The sequence below is a fragment of the Grampus griseus genome (assembly GCF_964374135.1).
Source record: "Grampus griseus genome assembly, chromosome: 15".
NCBI classification, from domain to species: domain Eukaryota; kingdom Metazoa; phylum Chordata; class Mammalia; order Artiodactyla; family Delphinidae; genus Grampus; species Grampus griseus.
The window spans coordinates 53,204,565-53,231,175 of NC_139009.1; the positions used below are offsets into that span (position 1 = coordinate 53,204,565).

Genomic DNA, 26,611 nt, shown 5'->3' on the forward strand with positions numbered 1-26,611 from the left:
ATTTGAGGGTTGTAGTTGAAGGGTGGGGGAAGAAAGTCTTTCATTAATTTCTTTCCTTAATGTACAATTTATCTTTTTTCAACATCAAAACTCTTCTACCTTCTACTGTATGTCTTCTATCCTTTAATACTCCAGGTTTTTTCCACAGGTAGGCCTTTTTTCTATTGTTTTATGGCAGACACACCTGGTTCCAATATCCTTTTTTTCAGCTTATAATTAGATAACCAAAATGCTGCTGTGACATTAACCATAGAGGAGAGAAAAATATACAGTCGGTTCTCGTTATTCACAGTTTTGTTCTATAAAGTCACTGGAACATTTAATAAGCAAATACTGAACCTTTGCTCCTATGGGAAATACAGGGTTACGTTCCTGCAAATCTTTGCAACTTTCATCATCCAATCAATATATAATCTTGTTTTGTGTGTGTTTCTGTTTAAAGATATCTTATTTAATATATATTGTTCATTCATTAACATTGAACTCACGGCTAACACCACTATAACTCACACCTGAATGAAGCTTATGCAACATACGTATTTTCCTCATAAGACACAATATAGCCTTCCTGTGTTTAGAAACACTAGAAAGCACTTCAGTACAACATTTGGAAACCATTTTGAACAGCAAAATCATCAACAAAAATACAAAAAAATGTGGCACTAAATAGACCACAAAAGGGACATGTGTTTACAGCATGAAAGCTGAAAGAAGGCAAAGTGTTGCTTAGTTCAACCTCAGGTGGGAACGTGCATATCAGGCGATTCAAATTTGTCACTCCTCTGTGCTTGTCTACAAATGACCACAAATGTGCCACAAGTATTGATTTAGGCGTTACAACTAAATTTTAGGAATTAAGCAAATTTGCAAATATAGAATCGGCAAGTAATGAGGACTGACTGTACTATGTTTAACTGAAGAGCTTTCAATCTGTACCCTCATTTTCAAAACTTTTCTTTCAGTTTATATAAGTGACTTCGTTTATGGAAATGTATGAAAAGAACTATATTTCAATTTCTTAATCAACTTATTTCCAAATTATGTCTTTAGTTTTCATATCGTAAAATTTACTCTTTTGAGTTAAGTATATGATATCTGACTTCATTTAAAGATAAAACAAATCCTCAATAAAATTCCTCAAAAAACGGAAAAAAAGGTATTACCTGTGGGTTCCTTGGGACACACATCTGGCAGTGACTGCACAGGTCGAATGTGTTTTGTCGGGTCTACCTCTTTTTTAAAGAAAACATCACTGCTGCTTCCTTGAGGCACTGGTGAAGAACTGTGGCTTGAAGCCATTGCATAAAATCACCACTCAACTGAAAATGAGCAACAAATAATCATCAAGATACTTAATACAAATCAAAACTCATCTGTAAGTACTATACATGTCACAAAAATTTTCTTTCAAAATCAGACACATTATTTAAAATCCCTCAAGGTGTAAGTACATAATTTGAATACTCACTATCAATTGTGGGAGTCATTCACTATATTTAGTTTGCTAAGAAAGTTATTTGTCCTTGTTTAAAAAGTATTCTCCTCAAAGTGAAATATCCTTATTTAGTCTTTTATCCAAAGTGAAAATAGATACCAAAACTGTAACCAATATATATTAAAAATTCCATTCATTCAGCAAGTATATAATAATTATACATTATAGCAAAGTGGGTTAAGTGCATGGGTTTTTGAAATCTGACTGTCTGGGTTCATACCCCAGCTTCACTTACTAGCAATATAACCTTGAGGAAATTTACTTAATCTTTGTGTGTTTTACTTCATGTGTAAAAATGGAGATGAAAAAAGATCCCATCTCATAAACATTTTGTAAGAATTAAAGGAATGGATATATGTAAAGCATTTAAAACAATGCCTGCCTCAAAGTTAGTGTTCATAAATGAACACTAGTTATCATTATGTTTACAATTACTATGTGACTGTCACTATATTAAATGTTTATAAAAGAAGTATCATTCTTCAAAGTACTTGCAATTACATTAGGTAATCAAAAAAATCAAAACCCTAAACAAAACACAAGTTAATCTATGTCTACACTTTTTAACAAGTAAGAAAAGAATTTGTGGGGCCAAGACAACATAATAAAGGCTACAATGTCAGCTAACACTTTACAAATGAAGCAGTACATAACCTGGATAATGAAGAACATGTATTATTTTACTATCGGAGGGTAGAAACTCATATTGCTGATCATATCAACCAAACAGCAGACATTCAATAAATACTTTTTAATGAAGGAATAAATAAATGAACATAAACAGAAGCTTATAGTTGAAAAGGAACTTAGAGATCACCTAGTCTAAGTTCCCTGATACTAGCGATAAGTATGACAAGGCCCAAAAGGATTAGGTGGTTTACAAAGATACATGTGCTTTAACAAGTTTTTTAAAAAGCCAATTTAGGAAACCTGGTGAATAGAAAAGTAAGAGTAAGAAATAAAAGGAGAGATATAAGGCTAGGACTCGTGACAAAAAAAGTCATCCCCTCTAGCTCCTCTATAGTTTGATGGAAAGCTAAAAATTACATTTCCCAGACTTCTTGTATACCTGTCTCAGTCCTTCTAACACAAAGGAAACACATCCAATTACACCATTCACTGAGACCATAAGAAACAAGCTGCTAAGAAAAGAACAAAGATAAATAACTTCCTCAAAGTTCCGGAAAAAGCAAAAAACAGCATGAACAAAGGTTAAGGGACATAGAATAATCATAAGACTATGTGGAAACTGACTTGGCTGGAGTGAAATGTTTGCTGACAAAAATGCTGACAAAAGTACTGACAAATAAATCATATTTACACACACACACACACACACACACACACAAAGACAGTATGGTCAAACTACAGGAGCCAGTAGAGGTTTGGGGGAAAAGAGTACTATGATGAAAATATCCGGGAAAATTAATCAGAGTATTGGTTTGAAAGCCATCACTGGCCCATTGCATTTATATCCATATATATTAAGTGTACAGTTGTTTCTGTATAAAAGCATTTGCATATTTAAGAAGAAGAAACATTCAAGAATGTTTCCTAAGGATAGGAAACACTGATAACACAGAAGCCTGTACATTCAGTGCTTGGTAAAGACAATTCTACATGTGACATTAAGTCTGTTTAACTTTTTTGTTAATTTCATCAAATAAAATGGCTAAAATAAACACATTTTGACACTTAAAGAAGTAGGCTACAAATATATGGAAAATGTGTTTATGTCGAACACCCATTGCTTGATGTCAGATAAATTAAATATTGATTCCGACAATAGCACACTACAATTTTAATGTATTCTATTTACCATCATGTTGTTTTAACAGCAAAAAGAAAGCCTAATTGACATCTTAGGAACCTAGAAATACTTGAGGAGATGAGGACTTGTGGAAAAACATTTCTAGACTCCTATAAGTTACTTCTATATCTGGGTGGGGAAATAAAAATGGCTTATTTACTCCTTAAAGATTCTGAATTGGGAAACATGCACAAGTTTTCTGTTTTTTTTCCACACCCCTCCTAATTCTTATGAAAAGAGGGACAATCTCTAGCTATAAAGGGATTATGTACAATTAGGGTACTGCCTACATGGGTGAGCCCCAATTTCTATCCATCTGACTCTCAGATCCTCTCACCATCCTGTGTTTAAGATGATCTCCCCACAGTAAGAACCAAACTTTGTATTAATAACCACATAACATGTATGACACAGATACTTGGTAAGTGCAATCATTGGTAATAAAACATGGGAGATTTATTCACAAAGCATGGATGTATAAACAAATAAGCAAATCTACATGGCCTCTAAACCAAACAATTTCAACAAAGAAATAATCTTTCATAAGAAAGTTTTAGTGTAAGTGAAGAATAGTTTGTCTATCCAGAAAAAAAAAACAAACAAAAAAACAGAATACAGGAAAAAGGAAAGCTCTCAGCACTAAATGTAGGCAACCCTCGATTTTTAACACTTCCACTTGTAACTACCATCTAGATACAAATTGGGCATTTGACCAGTGGTCACCAATAATGAGAATCTATAAATAGATCCACCCTTCTTCACATGGTAACCTTCTCATAATTATATCATTACCATACTCAAATATTTTCTCTTGAAGTCTTCTTTGGTTTCTTACACTTAGTCGCTGTTTATTTCTATTTTTGTACCAATCATACTGAAATTTTGGTTTTCATACAGGTCTTTCCTATTAGACTGTGAACTTCTTGATGTTTCCATTTTCCTGTGTATTCTATATGCCTAACACAGTTCCTGGCACACAGAAAATATATTATATTCTATAGATGAATGAAATGGGTAGTATATAGAACAGAGAAGAGAGAAACATTAGTTAGACAACTACCAATAATCCTTGAGTGAGTAGACAGAAGCATGGGTCTGGGCTGATAAAGAAAGGAATAAACAGACTCATTCGTTCCAAAAGAAAAAAACTGCAAGGATGTGTAAATCAGAAACATTTGATTTTTCTTTCTTGTAGCTCAAAATATCTTTTTATGCTAAAAGTTCAGTTAAGAGCTTCTATTTAAAAGGTCTAGAAGCACTGTCACTCCAGAAGCAATGACCACACCAAGTGCTCAGACCCTGGTTTCTAAATACCATTCCCCACAAAGAAACAATGCCTCTTTAAAGAAATAGTTGACTCCAAACCTGAAGCACAGAAAGAACAATTTGATCATGAGAACACTTGTGTCAGAAAGCAAGGAAATGCTCTAAGACCAGTAGGATCTATCAAAAGGAACAAGGACCAAGTTAAAGGGCTCCCACTGACCACATTTAGGACAAGTTGAGCGCTCAAAAAAAAACCCCGAGTGTAACATATTGAACAAATACAAAATAATGAATCTATAGTGTTACTTGGGGGGAGGGGGATGAGGAAAAGGGTGTGGAGTGGGAGAGGGGAAAGGAAATCTCTTATTTATAGAAGAATGCCAGTAAATGTGAATGACTGAAATAGAAAATCACCATTTTGTAACCCCCAATGTAAAAATCAATTTAGGCAAAAATCATCAATATATGCTAAAGCTACTAGGTGAAAGGCTGTTCAGAAACAGAAAATTCACCTAGTGCTAAAGTATTACCTCACAGACTACTTTGCAAGGCAAAGGGGAAAATGTATCTCTAAAATGGAAAGATCTGGCTGTCACCACCTTAATTAACTAAGTCATCAAATTTGGCATCATTCAGAATAATAAGACAACTTGATATTATGTGATTCATGAAATAATAATATGAAATAAACATCATCGCCTATGAAGCATTCTCACCAAAAATGTTTAACCCAATCTAATCAAGCCTCTAGACCAAGGGTTAAGCCTTTTGTCCTGTGGATTCCTTTGGCAGTCTGGTAAAGTCTACAGAACCCTTGCCAGAATAATGTTTATAATGCATAAAATACATAAGATTACAATGGACAATTATACTGAAATATAGCTGTCAAACTATCTTCTTAAATTTTAATACAGTAATATTTTTGCTTGATTATGCAAATTTATCCTAATTTCTAAGCAATAAATGAGCATAAATATTCTGAGATAAATTTAATATGATATGAAAACATCTGAAATTTCTCTTGGTGACAAAGTTACAGGTAGTGCTAATACCCCTGTGAAAGGTTTCTTACATTCACAATTAAAGGAAATGCTAAAATTCAGTTAAGGTATGGCTGCTCAATCATGGCACCACTGACATTGACATTCTGATCTAGATAATTCTTTCCTTGTACATTGTAGGATCCTTAGATGCATCCTTAGCCTCTATCCACTTGATGCCAATAGCAGCCTCGCACCCAGTTGTGATAACCAAAAATGTCTTCAGGCAAAGCCAAACATCCCTATGCGGGGGAAGAGAGGAGAGAGGACAAAAATCACCTCAGTTGAGAACCACTGAATTAAAATAAAGATGTAATTTTTTCCCCATCCAAAGTTCCGACTCCCTGTATTCTATTCACAGACCCTACAGAGTATGTGAACTGAGTTAAGTACCTTTGCTCTAGACCTACCTTCCAGTCTAAGAAAACAGAGGGGAGTAGGATAGTGAGATTTAAACCACAACATGGGGAAACAAATAAACTGAGAATATGAGACACTCTACAAGAAAACTGGCCTGGACACTTAGATGAATGTCATTTTTAAAAGCTGGGGAACTATTCTATATTAAAATAAATAAAGAGACAACAACTAAAGGCAATATACAAGCCTTGACGGGATGCTGGTTAAAAAAGAAAAAAAAAAATGCCTCTAATACACTCTTGGAACAATTGGGAAATTCTGAATATGGATTGGATGTTATATGAGATTTTGGAATTATTATTAATTTTCTTAAGTGGATTGATGGTACTGAGATTATGGGAAAATGTCCTTATACTCAGGACATGAACAATAAAGTATTCAGGAATGAAACATGATGCCACCTACAACTTACTTTCAAATGATTCAGCAAAAAATACACACAGATAAACAAATATGGCAAAATGTTAAAAATGGTTTATCTAAGTCAAGTACATATGACTAACATGTTCTATTCTTTCACTTTTCTGTATGTTTTGTAGTCTTCACAATAAAAAGTTGGGGGAAAGAAACTATATTTTTCAAACATTAAATAGATAAATAATGCAAAATATCAGAGAGAAGGAAAAACATTAAATTTGTAACTGTTAATCTGCCTGAAGATGGCATTCTTGTACAACTTCAAATATGGAGGAAAGAAAATCAATAAATTTCAATCAAGTTTTAATGCTGCAGAAGAATAATACCATATATAGAAACAAATTCCTTAGAAGCTGAATGAGAAGGCAGCTGAGATGGACAACCATTTACCACAGGCATTACCCAGATACTGTGTAAAAATCTCTTCCCTTGCTTCTACACTATAATATTAGCTGCTTACAGAGAACAATGATATTACAAAATCATTTACAGCCAACTCTGAACTATCTATGAAATTGCCTATTACAGGTAAAGTAATAGCAAAAGTCTTTTTTCCCCCCTCTACCAAAGTGGTTAACAGAGATATACTAACTAATCATTTTACTTCCCTTCTATTCTTCAGAAGTGATACCCTACTTTATAATATACCCTACTTTATAAAACCTAAACTTGCCTGCCCTCTATCGGCCTTCTATCACACTGTGGTCCTCTAACTGGTCTCTGCTTTCAGTCTAGACCATTCTGCACATTGCTTTAGGATTAATCTTCTAGAATGTTTTCATTCTGTCATACTTCAGCTCAAAACCTTTGCTTTCATTTGGAAAGTTATTCATTACTTTCCAAACAAGTGCCAAGTTTTACAAGCTGGTACTCAAGGATTTCTACAATCTGATGTTTACCTTCCTTTCTAGCCTGATTTCCTATTACCCATTGATAATCTCTATTCTGGATACGGTGGTCTAATTGTCCCTCTAATCCATCACACTATCAAGGCTTCCTTGTCTTTGTTAAGGCTGTGTCCTTCCTAGAATATTCATATCATCCTTCTACCTATCCAATGCCTCTTCTTCCGTCAAAGGTCATTTCAAATTTCATTTCTAGATAACATATATTAAGAAAACAAATATACAAACACTCTAAAATATGAACAAAAATAACCTCAGCATTATTTTTAAGAGTGAAAAAGCTGAAACAAACTTCTAAATAAGAAGGAATCGGTTATTTAATAAACTATAGTATAGCCAATGGATTACACTGTCATTAAAAATAGGATTGCAGACTTCACATCCACTAGGATGGTTACTATCCAAAAAAACAAAACCAACCAACCAAACATCATCAACAACAACAAAAAGTGTTGACAAGGATGTGGAGGTACTAGAAGCCTTATGCACTGTTGGTGGGAAGTAAAATGGTGCAGCCATTTCAGAAAACAGCATGGCAATTCCTCAAAAAAGTAAAACTAGAACTACCATATGATGCAGCAATTCCACTTCTGTGTATATACCCAAAAGAACCGAAAGCAGGGTCTTGAGGAGTCATTTGTACATCCATGTAATAGTAACATTATTCATAATAGTCAAGAGGTAGAAGCAACCCAAGTGTTCACTAACGGATGAATGGATAAACAAATGTGGTATATATGCACAATGGAGTATTATATTCAGCCTTAAAAAACGAAGGAAATTCTGACATTTGCTATAGCATGGATGAACCTTGACGACGTTATGCTAAGTGAAATAAGCCAATCACAAAAAGACAAATACTGTATGATTCCACTTACATGAGGTACATAAGCAGTGAAATTCACTGAGACAGAAAGTAGAATGTGGTTGGCAGGGGCCAGGGAAGGGAAAACAGGGAGTTGTTTAATGGATTATAGTGTTTCAGTTTTGCAAGATGAAAAAGTTCTGGAGATTGGCTGCACAACAATGTGAATACACTTAACACTACTGAACTGCATACTTAAAAATGGTTAAGATGATAAACATTATGTTATACATATTTTTTACCACAATTAAAAATTTTTTGAAATACAATTGCAAAATATTTAATAACACAAAAATGTTTAACATATATTGTTAAGTGGAAACAGTTTTCAAAGTAGTATGCCAGTATGATCCCAATTTTCTAATTTAAAATAAGCATACATATTTCCAAAAAAAATTGCACGGACATATACCACAATATTAACAATGGTTACTGTCAAATGACAAAATTATAAGAAATTTTTATTTGTTTGTGCTTTTTTTGAATTTTCCAAATGTTTTCCTATGAAAACTTATTACTTTATATTTATTAGTCAGGGTTCTCCAGAGAAACAGACCCAATAGGATATTTATAAGAGAGTTATTCAAGGAATTGGCTCACCACCCAGTTGTGGAGGCCAAGAAGTTCTACAATCTGCCTTCTGCAAGCTGGAGAACCAGGAAAGCCAATGGTATAATTCAGTCTGAGGCCAAAGGCCTGAAATACAGGTGGCTGCTGCTATTAAGACCCGGAGTCCAAAGGCCTAGAACCAAGAGCTCTGACGTATGAGGGCCAGATAATTCGAATGTCCTAGCTCAAGAGGAGAGAACAAATTCACCCTTCCTTTGCTTTTTCTGTTTTATTCAGGTCTTCAAAGGATTAGATGATGATGATGCCTGCTCACACTGGCAAGGGCAGATCTCTTTACTCAGTCTACTGAATTAAATGCTAATTTCATCCAGAAACACCCTCAAAGACACACTTAGAAATAATGTTTTACCATCAATAGTGGGCATCCCTTAGTCTAGCCAAGTTGATACATAAGATTAACTATGACACTTTATTAATCAGGAACGATGCTATTACAAAAGTTCAGTTTCAGCCTTATACCTACCTCCACTATGAATCTTTCTAATGACTATAACCCTCAGAAAACTAGCTTTCCTTTGAAGTTGGAATACTTAACGATCTATATCAGCAATTTACAAATTTTGATCCTGTATCCCAACAGTTAAAAAAATTTTAAGCAATCACCGTTTACAAATTATATAGGGTACAACTGTATTAATGCAGGTTATATAAAATTGTGCTAAATGGAACTTTTTTAAAGATAGAGAGAAAACACTTTTAAAAATAATCTAGTTTATTAATTAATGGCAAAAAGTACTTTTTACTCTATTTTTAATCAATAGCAATGTGATTGCACTATACCTCATTATTATTAAAAATCTTGATTTAAACTTTATGAAATGGTGATTCAAAGGTTTGGCTCTAAGTTCAATTTATTTTTATACCTGGCTTTTAATGCCTATTATAGAAAATTTAAAAAGATACTCACGAATATATGTAGAACCAAATGGAAGAAATCACTGATCACACTTCCTAAACTCTCTATTTTGAGATTTTTAAAACAGGGTAGAAAACTCCAGTCTGGGTTTTTAACGAGTTCATCATTTAACAAAATAACATAATGATGGAATATTTCCAAACATCTGTTTTCAAAACAGATTTACCATAGCTTGAGTGTTTCTAGAAGATCAACTACTATTATACATTTTCTTATTCATTATTTAAAAATAAAAACAAACAAAAACACCCTGTGGAAACAGATTTAATGTGTGCGTCTGTCTGTGTTTTGTGTCTGTGTGTTTCACTATCTGTTTGGTTAAATATTACTGACAGTCACATGCCATTTCTGAAAAGATCAGCAAATTTGGAATGCTTTTTCTTATTAAAAAAAACACAAAACATACATAACATAGTCTTAAGTTTGACGGCTATTTTGAGTACTTTTATGTATGGAAGAGCTTGTACTAAGAATAGGAGAATCCAACTCTGTGCTTTGTTTATTTGTGGTTCCATTGTTAGTATTCATCCAAGATGTGACTTCTCTTCAGGAATCATTTTAGGTTAATTAAACATTTTATAAGAGTTGGTTTAGTTAAAACTAGATAGCATAATTTGTAAACCCAATTAACTATTCATGTAAGGCTATTACATGACAAGGATGAACTAAGTGAAGGATACCACTCTTAATCCCTTGAGCTTACTCACTTATCTGTAACTTGACTATCTGATAAACATACAGACGGATTGAAGATGCTAGTATCAATCCTCATAATAAATATTAGTACAGGTTCATTTCTTTTTTCTTTAGATAAAAAATGAATATTCCTTAAGCTGGGTGGAATCTTACAAAGGAGTTTAGACTTAATCCACAAGACTGTAGTGAGTCATTATAGACTTAAGACACAAGTGTTGAATAGATCACTCTAGGAGAGTATTAGTGAGGAGGGCCAAGTATAGAACCTAGGAGGACTCCAACATTTCTGAAGAAAGAAGTGAAAGAAAGATATAAAGAACAGCTTGTGATAAAGACAAGAAGGAACATCCAAGAAGGTGGGAGAAAAACCAGGGAAGAAAAATCAGCTCAGAATTGGCAAATAAAACACTAAGGCAAAAACCTCCTTTAGATTTGGAAATTAGGAAGTGACCACATCACATTGGGAAGCGATATCAAGTCCAATACAGGGGGTAGAAGCAGAATGCAGAGGTTAGAGTGAACTAGGTAAGGAAATTAACACACAATGGCTATTGTTTCAAGAGACTCAATTATGAGATTACAAAACAGAATATATAGTACAATCTCATTTTGGTATAAAAACTTTATATAGCTATATATAATGTATAAAAAAGTATATGACAAAATGTTAACGGTGGTTATATAATAGGCTTTTCCTGACCACAGTATCTAAGCACATCCTCCCCTTACTCTATCCCCCATCCAACACACATATTCCTGTTATTCTCTACTAGTAGCATTATGGTTTGTGTACTTTATAGTACTTTCTCAAATTATAACTATTTATTTACCTGCTTATTTCCTGTCTCTCTCTCTACATCATAAAATTATATTTGTTTCATTCATCTTCCTATACCACACCCAGCACAGATGAATGTTGGATGAATGAATGAATAAATGAATGACTCTCATGGAAAAGGAGGTAAGCACACACAAGCCACTAACAATATCTCATATAAGTTCACGTGTATTCAAAACAATCTAAAAACCTAAGTCGAGAATACGCTACCTTGTTTGTATAACATTACCTAACTTTCTAATATTTGATTCTAGATTTCTACCTTTCCTGTAACACAGTATAATATATTGGTTAAGAAAACTAGCCATAAAGTGAGTTAGATCTCTGTCATTTAATAGTTGTGTGACCTCTGACAACTTTCTTACATTCCTCTCAGTTTCCTCGTTTATAAAATGGGACAGCAACAGTGTCTTCCTCATAGGAATGTTGTAACATTTAAATGAAATACAATTTACATAATCTATGTACTTGGCACATAGTAGACATTCAATAAATAATTGCAACTACTACTATTTACCATTATAAACATCTTAAGCCTTAACATTTGGACTGTGCCATACAAAGTTTTAAAATAAATTTAAACTTTAGGCTTCTAAGCCTCCTCTATTCGTGTCCCTTGCTTGAGTGCCCCTAGTTTGGGTTGGGCGGGGGGAAGCAAACCAATATGGGCAGATATAATTTACTGTCAGAAAAGTAGTCAAAGCATAGAACAGTGGTCCTCAAAGCCATGCCAGTAAAAGGAAAGAAAAAAGAGTAGTGGAAAATGATGATGAAGCTAGAATAAACAGTAGCCTAAAACAGAAGCAATTTTTGATAAAAACTGTGAGAGAGAAGAGGGATGATGAGGCAGAGAAGCTAGAAATAATGCTTTGGAAGACATTTGAATAAAGGTCAAAATTCAATCCATGGGAGTAGAGTGGATGATATAAATATTACAATCTCTGAGTTGGATGGGACTTTCAGAGATCATCTGGCTCAACTTTCTACCGAATATATGAATCCTTTCTACAAGGGGTCTTTCTACCTCCACTTGAAAACATACAGTAATAGAGAACTGACTACTTCAAAAGCAGATTATTACTACAAAACAACTATAATTGTTTTAGGAAAAAAATTATGTCTTGTAGTAAACAGAATTCTGCCTCCCTGAACTTTGCATCACCGTTCCTAGTTCAATTACATTACAGAAATAATAGTGTAAATAATTCTAGTCGCAGGAAAGTAATATTACAAAGGAAGAAAGTGCAGAAAAAGAGGGCCAATGAGAGCTCAGAGCAAGGGGTGGGGCCAATACATGTAAGAGGTAAGGAAGAAAGCAATCAGAAAAACCATCCTACAGAAGCCAAGGGAGAAGTGTCCAGGAAGAAAGTGTGAAAAGTAGTGTCAACATGCTGCAGACAGAGAGGTCAAGAAGGTTATTAACTTCAGAAAGGATACTGGATTAGAACAGTCTTAGGACAGTGTTTGGGACAGACGCCATACCACAAGAGGTTAAGTAAGTGATGAAGTAACAAAAGCAACAATATCAACATATTTTTGGTGATGAAAAAAAAGCGATTAGAGTTGAGCAAGAATTATTTAGGCCATGGGAGGCTGGAGCACATTTATAGGCAAACAGCAAGAAATCAACTGAAGGGTGAGATTAAAAGAAACAAGAAAAAGTGGTGGAGAAAGGAGATGAGAGAGAAAGAAGAGTTAGATACTCATGGGAATGGGATGGAGTGGAGAGGAGGAAGCAGAAAAAAAGATAAAGAATAATCATACCCAGAGACTATGAGGCACATTGGGCTATGCCCCACCTTGAGAAAAACAGGACTTTGTCAGGCAGCAGTAAGAAAATGAACAAGCTGATCCAGAAAAGTTGCCTTCCATCCTACTCTTCTGCCTAATGCCCTTATCCATGATGGGCAGGCAGATCAGCTGGGACTTGGGTGAACCTGGATTGCCTCACTCCTACCACTAGTTCTGAAAATTCTCTTAAGTCCTAAGATTAAGAGTGCAATGAAAATACGTTATCTATGAAATAAGGAAGGATGGCAGAGGAGAGGGAAGCAACAGAAAGACAATAAGATGAATTACATCATTAGTAATATTTGACTAAACACTACACGGTTCATAATTGCTTGCTTTCATTCAGATTATTTTGTTGGTCTTCCTAACAACCTAGCAAGAAAAACATTTCTGAGTGAATCTGTGAATGAATGAATCATTGATCCCTATTATGTGGATAGAGAAACAGGTTCAAGAGTAACTTGGCTTCAAACCATTTAGCTACTTAGTTGTGAAGATGCGACTTGCATTCAGATCTTCTGATTCAAAATTCCATGTCACTGTCACCAAACCACACTGCCTCTCCGGAGAGAGAAAAAAACCCCAAAAACCTATGTTTTTCACTACTGCCTCCCATCCATTTCAGGCACCCAGTGCTCTACTTTTCTGTCTTCTTTTTCTCCTTATCAGATCAATTACTGATCCAATAACAATTATTTAGAAGAACAAGTCCATCTTGTTGGGGTTTTTTTTTTAAGGTTTTTTTGATGTGGACCATTTCTTTTAAAGTCTTTATTGAATTTGTTACAATATCGCTTCTGTTTTGGTTTTTTGGCCGTGAGGCATGTGGGATCTTAGCTCCCCAACCAGGGATCGAACCTGCACCCCCTGTGTTGAAAGATGAAGTTTTAACCACTGAACTGCCAGGGAAGTCCTCTATGTCCATCTTGTATTAAAAATAAATGATAGCAATAATTAACATCTGATTGTGATCATTTTTTAAAGACTATTTTTTAGGGCAGTTTTAGGCTCAAATAATTTTATAAGACTGGGACTGCTAGAAAATTATTACTCAAGGAAAAAGACACTTTTCATCAGTATAATTTACTACTTTTGTTAACAAAAGGATAATTCCTGAGCTGCAATGAGGGACAAATACGCTACTATGGGCTATCAAGATGAGAAGACAAATACTTATTTATATGATAGCATTAATTTGTTAGTATTTCTTGAAAGCCCAAATCTTTAGGTTTAAATTTTAGCTTCAGTATTAAGATAACTGTGAGCAATAATGTATATGATATACAATTTTTTAACATTTTAAGTACTTTAAAAATTACGATTAAACTAGATTCTGTCAGATGATAAATCTTATATAGTAGAGAAGTTTATTATTTGTGTCTTAGCTGTATGAAAGAAGCTTAACTATACCATTTACCAGAAATTGGCTCTTAAAATTCCAAAAATGTTGTGGCAAGTGTTTTTTTTTTTTAACTTATATTTCCCAACACATGTGCATGCTCACATACAGATGCACATACATTCAATAAGTAAAGGGAAAAATCACCTAAATAATCACATAAGAAAGATCTTTTTAAAGCCCTCAGGATGTGTACTAACACTATACATGTTTGTGATTTGTGAAAAATTGATCTAAAATTCACCAAGTAAGCAAGATAACTTCATGATGAGTCTTCAGAATAGCTCTTAGAATTTAAAAATTTCCTATAAATAAAATGACTTACAGATCTCTTTGTTACTCACATCACTCTGTTATTGGTCAAGTCAGTCATACAATCAACTAGGTCATTCCATCATTGGATGACTTGATTTTTTTTTTATATATATACAGCAGGTTCTTATTAGTCATCAATTTTATACACATCAGTGTATACATGTCAATCCCAACCTCCCAATTTATCACATCACCACCACCACCCGCTGCCACTTTCCCCGCTTGGTGTCCATACGTTTGTTCTCTACATCTGTGTCTCAATTTCTGTCCTGCAAACCAGTTCATCTGTACCATTTTTCTAGGTTCCACATATATGCGTTAATATACGATATTTGTTTTTCGCTTTCTGACTTACTTCACTCTGTATGACAGTCTCTAGATCCATCCAGTCTCAACAGATGACCCAATTTCATTCCTTTTTATGGCTGAGTAATATTCCATTCTATATATGGACCACATCTTCTTTATCCATTCATCTGTCAATGGGCATTTAGGTTTCTTCCATGACCTGGCTATTATAAATAGTGCTGCAATGAACATTGGGGTTCATGTGTCTTTTTGAATTATGGTTTTCTCTGGGTATATGGCCAGTAGTGGGATTGCTGAGTCATATGGTAATTCTATTTTTAGTTTTTTAAGGAACCGCCACACTGTTCTCCATAGTGACTGTATCAATTTACATTCCCACCAACAGTGCAAGAGGGTTCCCTTTTCTCCACACCCTCTCCAGCATTTGTTGTTTGTAGATTTTCTGATGATGCCCATTCTAACTGGTGTGAGGTGATACCTCATTGTAGTTTTGATTTGCATTTCTCTAATAATTAGTGATGTTGAGCAGCTTTTCATGTGCTTCTTGGCCATCTGTATGTCTTCTTTGGAGAAATGTCTATTTAGGTCTTATGCCCATTTTTGGATTGGGTTGTTTGTTTTTTTAATATTGAGCTGCATGAGCTGTTTATATATTTTGGAGATTTATCCTTTGTCAGTTGCTTCATTTGCAAATATTTTCTCCCATTCTGAGGGTTGTCTTTTGATCTTGTTTATGGTTTCCTTTGCTGTGCAAAAGCTTTGAAGTTTCATTAGGTCCCATTTGTTTATTTTTGTTTTTATTTCCATTACTCTAGGAGGTGGATCAAAAAAGATCTTGCTGTGATTTATGTCAAGCAAGTGCTTCTTAAAATATGACATATTTGAGATATTTTAAATTACTATGATTAAAAAATAATCTCTACTAACTTCCATCACATCTATCTTCGGTTGGACATTACAGTGTGGTGTTTTTTTTCTTGCATATATCAGTATTTCTAAATTGGGGGAAATCAAGTTGAAGCTAAAGGAACAGAAAATAAGAACAAAGTTGTGCTAATCTAATTTGCTTTTTCCTTACATTCCCATTTGACATGTATGAGACCCTGGGCCTTGTAAGAAACTCTGAATACAGGTGTTTCCTCAAGTTCCTTATTTACTTTGATTTAGTGACAAGAAGGAACAGTAAGAGAGAAATTTGGCCAGAAGGATAAAAAGTATAAATATTTGTAATATTAAATTTACGTATTTTTAAATGGCTATAAGTACTATTTCACGTGTGACATTCTTATCAGGAATAAAATCACAAATATCCTCAAAAAACAACATAAATATATTTTTTAAATCTAGATGTTATTAAAATTAAAAACAATGTCTTTTTTCCCCAGCACTCATCAGAGACTTAATACACTAAAATAACATACTATAGCAACCGTTGAAATTAATGAAGGGTTCACAGGCCTGGAACTGAATGATAAAACTGTATTGTGAAAAAAATCTGGCTCTAGCATGTAAAAAATTGAATGAAATCAAAATATAACTTGGATGCTTTATTATACTCCGTTAGGGCATTGATATTACTGTATTACTAGTGAAATTTTTGTCAAAGTAAATCAGATGAGAACACTGGTATTCTGTTCTTGGTGTCTTGACCAAAGATTAACAAATAAATCCTAAAATCGCTCAAAGTTATTGGAGAGTACAAATGTCTTAAATATGCAAACCAGTAGATACTTATTAACATTTCTACAAAAAGAGTAAATTTAAAAGAAAATCTGTATAATCGACCCTACCTTGAAAATAGTTGCTAAGAGAAAATTATATATTAATGTTTTCCTAAGAAAGACAAAAATGACACTAGGATTTATCCACTGCTTTGGGTTATCCCTGCCTTGCTTCTTTCTAGAGTAAAAACAATCTAGTGTTAAGTCTATCTTTGTAAATAAAATACATTTTGTATCTAGATCCTTGAAGAGAACGGTCTTCAAATAATCTAAACAAGTATGTACTCTATAAATGTTAAGTAATAATAAAGATGATGCATTCAAGAAATTGTTTTTAGAGAAAATAAAGCAAAATAGCTAGAAACTCACCTGCAGTGAGTCAGTAAGTGGTTCAAGAATGAAAATATTAAATGTTAGTTTGAGGTATAAAGTAAATAACTATAAAGTTTATTAGTACTATAACCCCAAACCAACAATAAATTAGCATTTTAATTAATTACTGCTTGATTACCTCTATACCTCCTCTCCCCACTGTTTGGGTCTCTTAGCCCAGTTCTGCCTCACAAGCTTCTCCACTTAGCTTGGATCTCATGGTCAATTACTTCAACAGTCTCCCTTGGATGTTCAATTCTCCCTTCCCTCATCCATCTTCAATACAATCTGTCTTTGCTTTGTTCCTGGCTGCAGAACACTGCCAGAGAAAATTTATGTAAAACAAGCAGATTATACATTTATGAGTTCCAATCTCAGATGAGGCTCTGCTTAGCAGTCCTTTCACTTATTTATCCTCAAGCACTTCTCTTTCCCAATCCCCACAGTATTCATAACAAATTTTCATTACTCTCATGTCCCCTAGCTTACCTCCATCAATCTCACGCTCAAAAAGTAAATGTCTACCACATAGCAATAAAAAAAAGTCCTCAGATATGACTTCTTCCATCCATATCCAAACGTACCTAATTCTCACCTATACCCAACTCCTAACTTTCTGAGGTACAGTATAGGTGTCTACTCTTTTCCAGAGTTAATCCCCCAACCTGCTGTTCTTGATCTCATCTTTCTGCACTTCATCTGAGACCTTGTCCTATTAATTATTCCCTGACTCTCCTGACTCTCCTATTGTCAATCTCATCAATCCATCAAAAAAAATGTTCAAGTACTAAATTAGAGTTCTTTCCTTCAACTCTATCTATTCAAGCTACTTCTTCTTGCCTCCCCTTCACTGGCAAACCTCTATTTTCTCTCTGGTCTACCTCCTTAGTTATCCATCTTCCATCTTCACCACTCACTTGGCTCTGGAAAAGGTGAGGAATGACCTGATTTCTAAATTCAATTGCTTATATTCAGTTTTCATCTAACCTGACCTCACTGCTCTCAAAAATCAATGAAGGTAATAAATGCAGATGGAATGAAAGAATTAGAAAAATCACCCTTTGTAACCCTCCAATGCAATGACTGATTCAAACAAGGATCATTAATGGATGCTAAAACCGTTAGTTTAAAAGATTGTTAGGAACAGGATATTTACATGGCAATGAAGTATCACGCTATCAATTATGTATTAAATAGTAGAGATCTGTCAGTTCTCACCTTTACCAAGTGATCAAGCTGGAATCACCAACAGGGGACAGCCTGACATTATGTGTCTCCTGATGTGATAAAGTGGTGGGTATATATATCATCTTTGTGGTATTCTTGCCAGAAATATTCTACCAGAATCGAATCATAAAGAAACAGACTAATTCAGAATATGGAAGATACCTGAGGACAAATGCCTCTACTTTTCAAAAGATAAATCCAAGAAGAAAGGGAGACAGTGGGACTAGTCCAGATTGGGAGAGACTAAAGAGACATACAAGCCAAATGCAATGTATGAATCTTGACTGAATCTTGCATTAAAGGGAGAAAAAAAGCTATAATTTTGGGACAAATGGGAAAATTTAAGTATGGACTATATGTTGAATAATGTTATTGAGTAATTATTGACATTCTTAGGTATCATAATGGTATTGTGGTTACGTGAGAGAATGTCCCTGTAACTGGGAGATGCATGCTTAAGTATTAGGAATGAAGCATCATAATACCTACATCCTGTTTTCAGGTTTGGCAAAGGGGTGTGTGGTGTGTGTGTGTGTGTGTGTGTGTGTGTGTATGGTGTGTGTGTGTTCGTTCTACTATTCTTTTGACTTTTCTGTGGGTTTAAAATTTTTCAATAATAATAATAATGCACAAATGAAGGCTTACTAAGAACTGAACATAAGTAGAAATGAGTCAGATAGATGAAGGGGAGAAAGGGTGTGATAAGGAGAACACTTCAGGAATAGTGAACAGTAGTGCAAAGGCTTGGAGGGAAGAGAGAGCTTATTGCCAGAAACCACAAGTAATTCAATCTGTCTATTTTAGGGGAACAGGGAGTTGTGGAGAGTCATTAGGCTAGAGAGATAAGTTGGGAAAAGAACTTAAATGAATTTATAAGTCTGTTAAAGGAATAAGGAATGTGGGTTTCATCATGAGGAAAGTCACAGAAATAATTTAAGCTGAGGAATGATATAATCAAATTTGTCCTTAAGAAAAATCACTGATTATAGTACTGAAAACAGATTGGAGAAGACTAATACTAGAAGAGACCAAACAGGAAACTTGTAGGTGAGAGATGACAGTAGCCTGAACTCAGATAATGGTAGAGGAGATGGAGAAAACTGGATAGATTCAAGATATACTCTTTTCAGTATTCCATACCCAAATTTGTAACTGCCTACTGGGCATCTTCACCTACAAGTCTCAGAGATACCTAAAATTCAATATATCCAAAACTTAAATTCATTATCTACCATCTTTATCCACCCTCTCCTACCTGCCAAAAACGTTATTCCTTCTCTAGCTCAGTTAACAACACCATCTATGTAGTTTACCAAGCTAGAAACACTAGAGCCAACTTAACTCCCTGACCTCTCCACATTCTTCAAAGTCTATACCAACTTGAACTGTCCTATGGATTCTACCTTTAAAATTCATCACAAATCCATCCCTTGCTCTCCATCCCAACTGACACTGCTATAGTTTAGGATTTTACTTAGCCAAATTGAAAAACAAAACAAAATAAAAACAAAACAAAACAAACAAGGGCACAAACTTTCTTGACATAACAATTATGATTTCAAAATTTTACTTTATTCACTCCTCATGAGAAAAACATCATAAAATATGATGAATTACCACAATATTCATATACAACACTTAAAATATGAAGAAAGGCATGAATAGTAAATGAAGACAGAAGGAATTATTCCCAGCAAGGTAACTGATGCAGATAACTATAGCTTACTCTTGATAAGGCTAAAACTTTTTGTATAAGGCACTTTTGAAATTTTTAATTCTTAAATTATACATTTTTATGACTTTTCAAAGAGCATATTTTGAAAACAAGGTAACCTATTCTTTATAACTTAATTTCACCATTTTAATAATCAGTTTTTTTGTTTTGTTTTGTTTTTCGCGATACGCGGGCCTCTCACTGTTGTGGCTTCTCCCGTTGCGGAGCACAGGCTCCGGACGCGCAAGCTCAGCGGCCATGGCTCACAGGCCCAGCCGCTCCGCGGCATGTGGGATCTTCCCAGACCAGGGCACGAACCCGTGTCCCCTGCATCGGCAGGCGGACTCTCAACCACTGTGCCACCAGGGAAGCCCAATAATCAGTTTTATACTGTGTTGTAATAGTGATACCCTCAGGTGCTACTGAAGGAAGTCAGTCTGCCCCTAGTTGGAAGAGCTCCAGATTATGGCGATAATACTAGTTCTTTTACTAGTTTGTTAGCAATATATTCTTAGAACTTCTCTCTTCTCCCTAGAGAGGTTGACAGCAGTTACTATTCTCTGCCTAGCTTTCTATATTCCTGCTTTGGCACCATCTAATTTGATTCTTCTGAAACAAGTAACTCTTTTTTTATTAACTGAGGTATAATTGACATATAACATTATATTAGTTTCAGGTACATTAACTAACTCATATAGTATTTTACAGTTGACATAGCATCTTAACACACATTACCTCATTTAATTCTCACAATAAGTTTATAATGCAGGAATTATCACTATTCCTACTTTATAGATGAGAAAACTGAGGCTCAGAAAGATTGAGTAATTTATCTAAAGTCATAAGGCTGGTAAATAGCAAAAGTGATTCCAACTTTTCAATCTTTTCTTCTTCTTTCACCAAATTAAGCTTGTTATAAAGAAATTAGAGTCAAAAGGGGCCCATAAGAAAAAAAAAAAGATGAGATTCATGTACAAGCTTTGAATTTTTCTTCATCACAACATACACAATTAATTAAAACACTTTAGCTTACTTTCTCTCCTTTCTTCGCAGTTGAAGCTACCAGGAAAAGAAATCTAGATAGAGAAAATACTATTTATCTATTTCCAATTTCAAAAACCTATGCACCAGTAACAAACAATTCAAAACATAATAGTTCAAATCTGCAGTAAAGTAAGGCTGCCATTTTCAGGAAAAAATTTTTTTACTTCAGATTTGAAGACAACTAAACAGACTAAAGAATATCTGCATTATGTCACAGATTTCCTTTTAATTTTCCCTCAACCGCCTCCCCCTGCAAAGAGAGAGAATTGCTAGAGGACCTAAAGTTTTATGTAACCCACCAAACAATGCCCACTGAAAATATTTTCCAATCTGGTGGGAGTCAAGCACATTTGCTCAGGCCCTTACCAGAATAACACAAACTACAGGATTAGAACATTACTGATATGTAGGGTCAGATAATTCTTTGTTGTGTGTGGGGGGTAGGATGGAGTAGGACATGTCCTGTGCATCCTAGGATATTCAGCAATAGCACCGCACCCTCAGTTGTGACAATGAAAAATGTCTTCGGACACTGCCAAACGTTCCTTAGAGGGCAAAACTGCCCTTATTTTAGTACCATTGGTTTAGATGTTAGGGTCCTGGGTCTTTGAAAAAGGAGGTCTCCAACCAGCCCTGTATAATTTTTAAAAATTAATTTTGTTTTTAAAATTTGGATTTTTAAAAATAAGATGGTAATAGTACAAGAAGATAGCTAAATAATATATATGCCATCCTCCTTTAGGTTAAAGCATTTTAGAGGATTTTGTAACATGAATCGCATCTACTGTCACCTCTTCCCCTCCATCCCAAAGTTGGGGAATGTCCAGTTCTCTCCCTACTCTGCTAGTAAAATGTCAAATACTTACATACATATATACATACATACTTATATATACATAGGATCTAAACAGTTCTAACTTGCAAATCCCCATCTCTTGCCTTACATTGTCTCATTGTGGTTCTTGAGCCATGCATTCTAGAGATTCAACCTTCCACTCTTCAGATTTCCTCATCTGGTTTCTGCCATTTATTTGCGAAGCAAGCAGGAAGTAAGCTGATGACCTTTAAGATCTTTTCCAGCCCTAATATCCAATGCAAAAATACTCCTTCAACTTTTACTTACTGACTTCCAGCTGACTAAACCACCTCCTGAGATCACTTAAGTCATTAATCCTAACTTTTTTCTTTCTCCACTCTTTATAGCAATCCATGAGGAATACAACCAAACAGTATATCAACTGTTTAAAACATCACTTATTAATACCAGTGATCAGTTGATTATTTCCTGTCCAGAACTATTTTAAACATGGAAATTAATCTTAAAAGAAAATTTTTTCAGGGAGCTGATACTATTTATGAGTGAACCACAATTCACTCATTGAGATAGAAAGTATATTAGTGGTTGCCTAGGTCTGGGGCTGGGGTGGGGAGTAAGGGGAGTTTCTTTTTGGGGTGATGAAAATATTCTAAAATTAGATTATGGTGATGGTTACACAATTATGTAAATATACTAAATATGGATGAATTTAACACTTTAAATAAGTGTACTTTTACTCAATAAAGTATGTAAAAGGCTAAAAGCAGGAAAAGAATTTTAATCAACTTTTACTGATAGGAGAGGAATGTGATTAAGAGCAAATTCTGCAGTTTGCCATTTCAAGAGTTATGTAAGATTTGATTTTAATTCTGACATAAAAACTTAATACCTATTCAGAAATAAACCTTAACTTTTCCAGAAAACAAACATATGCAAATTTAATCATCTTTTCTTAGTAAACTTTGGATAATTTAAAAGCAACGGAAAACACTTCAGAAAGCCCAGTGTTAGAGTAACAATACCTCTCCAAGACCAAAATATATTAATATCATCAACAACAAGAAAATGTGAACAGCCTTTATAGTTTGGCATGCATTCTTTATAAAGAAAACCATAAAACATTTATTTCTTTTAAAAGTGACCCTCAGATTGTAATGTCTGTCCTGATAGTGCAATAATTCTGAAATTAACAAGCATAATTTTAAAACAGCCAAATCACAATAAAATCTCAAACATCTAATCCCTCAAACCACAACTATCAGTCGCCCAAAATTTGCACGCATTGATCATTTTTACCAAAACCTATCATTAGCAATGATGACCACTATGAACAATCAAGTAATACCTATTTCTAGGAAATCAGACTCTGACTGCAATACAAATACAGTCAAACAAACAAATCCCATCATTCCATCTGTTCTATCATAACTGCTTAGAAGTCATTAAGGCTCTGAAGGTACTTTTCCAACTAGAACACTTCATCAGATATAAAAGTCAACCTGACTGTCCATCAAAATCTGCAGTTTAAGTTACCACAATAACACATATCTCAGTATACTATCATGACATCACTTGCCTTGTAAGCGTTTACTCTTAAGATTGCCCTGGGGTTTGACAAATCAGATATAGAACCAATTAAAAGCAAAACACAAAAACATTCCAATTTAATTCTTCGAAAGTAAGGAGAGCCCCAATAAAGACCAAAATAAAGCTGGTGAAAGGGGAACTTTAAAAAAAATTGCAACCCGGGTCAACCAAAATTCTAAAAATACCATCCCGAACTCAGTACACGGACAGACCAAATGTTAATTATAATGGGCAGGCAAAAGTTCCCTTGTCAACGACAGGAGGGCAGGGAAGGCCTGCCTTTGTACCAATGCAGAGATGGAAAGACACATAACTGAAGAAAAATTAATTATTGAACAAATGCTTGCGAGCTAAATTGCCAAACTGCAAAACACCGAGTTATTTTCTGGGTTGGCTTTCGGCAGGGGGAAAAAATGACTTTTTTAATTTAAATTATTCCAGTAGGATCAAAAAGGGGTAAGGGCCCGGCTAGAAAAAGAAAGGGAAAGTTTGGGGGCAGCGTCTAAGGCGGGTGGTGGCGGTTCCACAGCCCGGATCCCCGAGGGGAGACAGGGGCGAGAACGGCGTAGCGGCCGCCGGCTGGAAGCGAGGAGCACAGCTGCCGGCCCCGATCCCGGAGGGAGAGTAAGAAGGAAGAGGAGGTGGTGGTGGCCGGGAGGAATGGAAGCTTCGGCGCTGGTCAGTTGTGACCGAAACTCTGCCGGCTCCGGCAGGGGAGGAGACAGAGGGGGTGGGGTCTCGGTCCTCCCTCTACAGGAGGTCGGGGTGAGGGTGGGCCGCGAAGCGCTGGGGGCCGCGTGCGGCCGGCCCGACACCTACCTGCGGGTCCCGGGCAGCAGCCCCAGAGCGAGGCCTAGTGCATCGCCGCCGCCTCCAACCCTCCACGTCGCGCCGAGGCTGCTGCTCCGCGGCCGCCGCCGCCCGGAGCCCGGCTGGGCCCGAGCCCGGCTTCCCGCCCCCGCCCCGCGCCGGCTGGCTAGTCGGCTGGCGGAGCACAGGGCCGCCCTCTCGAGCCCAGCTCCGCTCGGGGGTGAGAGGCGGCAGCGGCAGCTCCCTCACGTCTCTCCCGGGTGTCCTGTCAGCCAGCAGTTTCCCCCGGGTCCGCAGCGCCGCCTCCGCCGCTCCTGCCACCGCCTCTCCCACATCCCCGGCCTCCAGAGGAGCCGCCGCCGCCGCCGCCGCGCCGCGACCACTACTCTAGCGCTTCTGCTCCCTGCTCCACTGGTTCCCCTCACTCCGCCCGCCTGCCTCGGCCCGGCTAGGTCCGGGGAGACAGTGTCCGAGGCCGCAGTGAGGCCGCCGCAGCCCCCAGCCCACAATCCACCGCGCGGCTCCGCCGGGGCGGGAGGCCGCGGCCCGGACCGGGGGTAGCTCTCGCCGCCTCAGGAGAAGGCCGGGGCCGGCGCTGGAGCCGCCGGCGTTCCCCCGGAGCGGGGAATACCCCGCGCGGCTGCTCGGCGCCTCCTCTAATCTATTCTAATAGTCCTCCAGGCAAAGAGAGAAACCCACGCTGAACTCGACTTTTCCCCACGACCCTTCCCCCACCCCGATGTGCTCTCGGCGGCAGCCAGGTGCCGTCTGCCGCCTTCTGAGGGACGGTCCGCGAACCCTCAGGGTGGCCTTCGCCCACCCCCCAGACCAACTGACTCCAAGCATCTCTCAACCACCCAGCGCCTATTAAGAAGATACTTCCACAACATTCCACCTCTCCTTTCACCCCCTTCAAAGTGAAGGCTGCTCAGAATTTCCCAGTTAAGCGTCCTTTTAAAGGTTTAAGGTGACCCCTCCCCAACAATCCACTGGACTCTGGAAACTGCATTGTCTCTCTCTCGAGGCCTTCCCTCACCAAGTTCTTCTAAGTTTTCCCCTAGTTCCAGGCCTTCCTTCCAGGCACCTATCAAACTTCTCTGGCACTGAAATCAGTTATTCCTGCTATTTGACTGAGATGCTTGAAGTGTGTGTATATTATTAATACCTCCTCCCTGTGATTCTCAACGGTAATCCAATTTAGCCGGGTTTCAGAGGGCTGGTGATCTTAATCCAATAAAATACAATCCACAAGAAAGGGGATGTCTTAGGATATTTTTTAAAAGAGAGGAAAGGGCCATTTGAGTGCTTACGTCTTAATTTTAGGAAGATTTCTTTCAATTTTGAAATTATTTCTTTGCCTAAAAATACCAAAGTTTCAGGCATTTATAAGACACTTAAATCAAAAGTGAAAATATAAGTCTTACCTTTGGGGATTGAAAAAAAATGATTCAAATTTCACTTCTAAGAAGTCACTTTGAAAACTGCAAACATAACTCTTTGTGAAATAATAATTTACACACTAAGGAGCTAAAGTTGGGGGGAAGGGAAGGACAAAAGAGAAGGAAGCAACAAAAATAGCTGAGAGGAAATTCTTACAGTATGTTTTTCAAATTCAATCCTCTACAGTTTTGTAATAAGGAGAATGAGAATATCAGTCTCCAATATGAACTAAATTTAACTTTAAAATAAGAAATCCTCCTAAATCCCCAATCTCATATAAAACCAGATGAGTTTACATTATGAACATATCAAGGAAAGACTCACCAAATTTCATCAAAGGCCAGAAAGGAGAATAATTCACTTTAAATCTGGAATCAGTTCACAGATTATACTAAGAAATATAGCAGGTTCCTATATTTTGGAACATCAGGAAATCAACAATAGTTCAAAAGCTGCCTTAAACCTGGCAGTTTGGCCTTTTAAAAAATATTGGCATTTATATTATACCCCACCTTGTTTCAAAAAGATTCCAAGTTGCTGTAGTTGGCACGTGGGTTAGACAATAGCCACGAAGTATCTCCCAGACACTAGAAGAAGACAGACTGGTTTGCTTTCCTCATCCACCTGTAGATAACATACCATAGGAAGAAAATACACACTGAGTATTGCACTTAGTTCTTTCAGGGATCCAGCATGATTTTATTTTTACTTTTCCACAGAACAGTTCATAATCATGAATCTAAATGTAAAAGTAAATGGTAATGATC

General features: G+C 36.3%; 1 protein-coding gene across 2 annotated transcripts in view; it reads right to left on the bottom strand.

Moving 5' to 3' along the window:
- The window catches only part of VPS54 (VPS54 subunit of GARP complex), a 93,327-nt gene extending 68,825 nt beyond the window's left edge, over positions 1–24,502 (bottom strand). For both annotated transcript variants that reach the window (XM_082672419.1, XM_082672418.1), the window contains exons 1-2: positions 24,414–24,502; positions 1,164–1,319 (exon numbers count right to left, since the gene is read on the bottom strand). In XM_082672419.1, coding sequence (XP_082528545.1) covers positions 1,164–1,299 — 136 coding nt within the window. In that variant the 5' untranslated portion in view covers positions 1,300–1,319; positions 24,414–24,502. The remainder of the gene's footprint in view (positions 1–1,163; positions 1,320–24,413) is intronic.
- Positions 24,503–26,611: the final 2,109 nt, after the last annotated feature.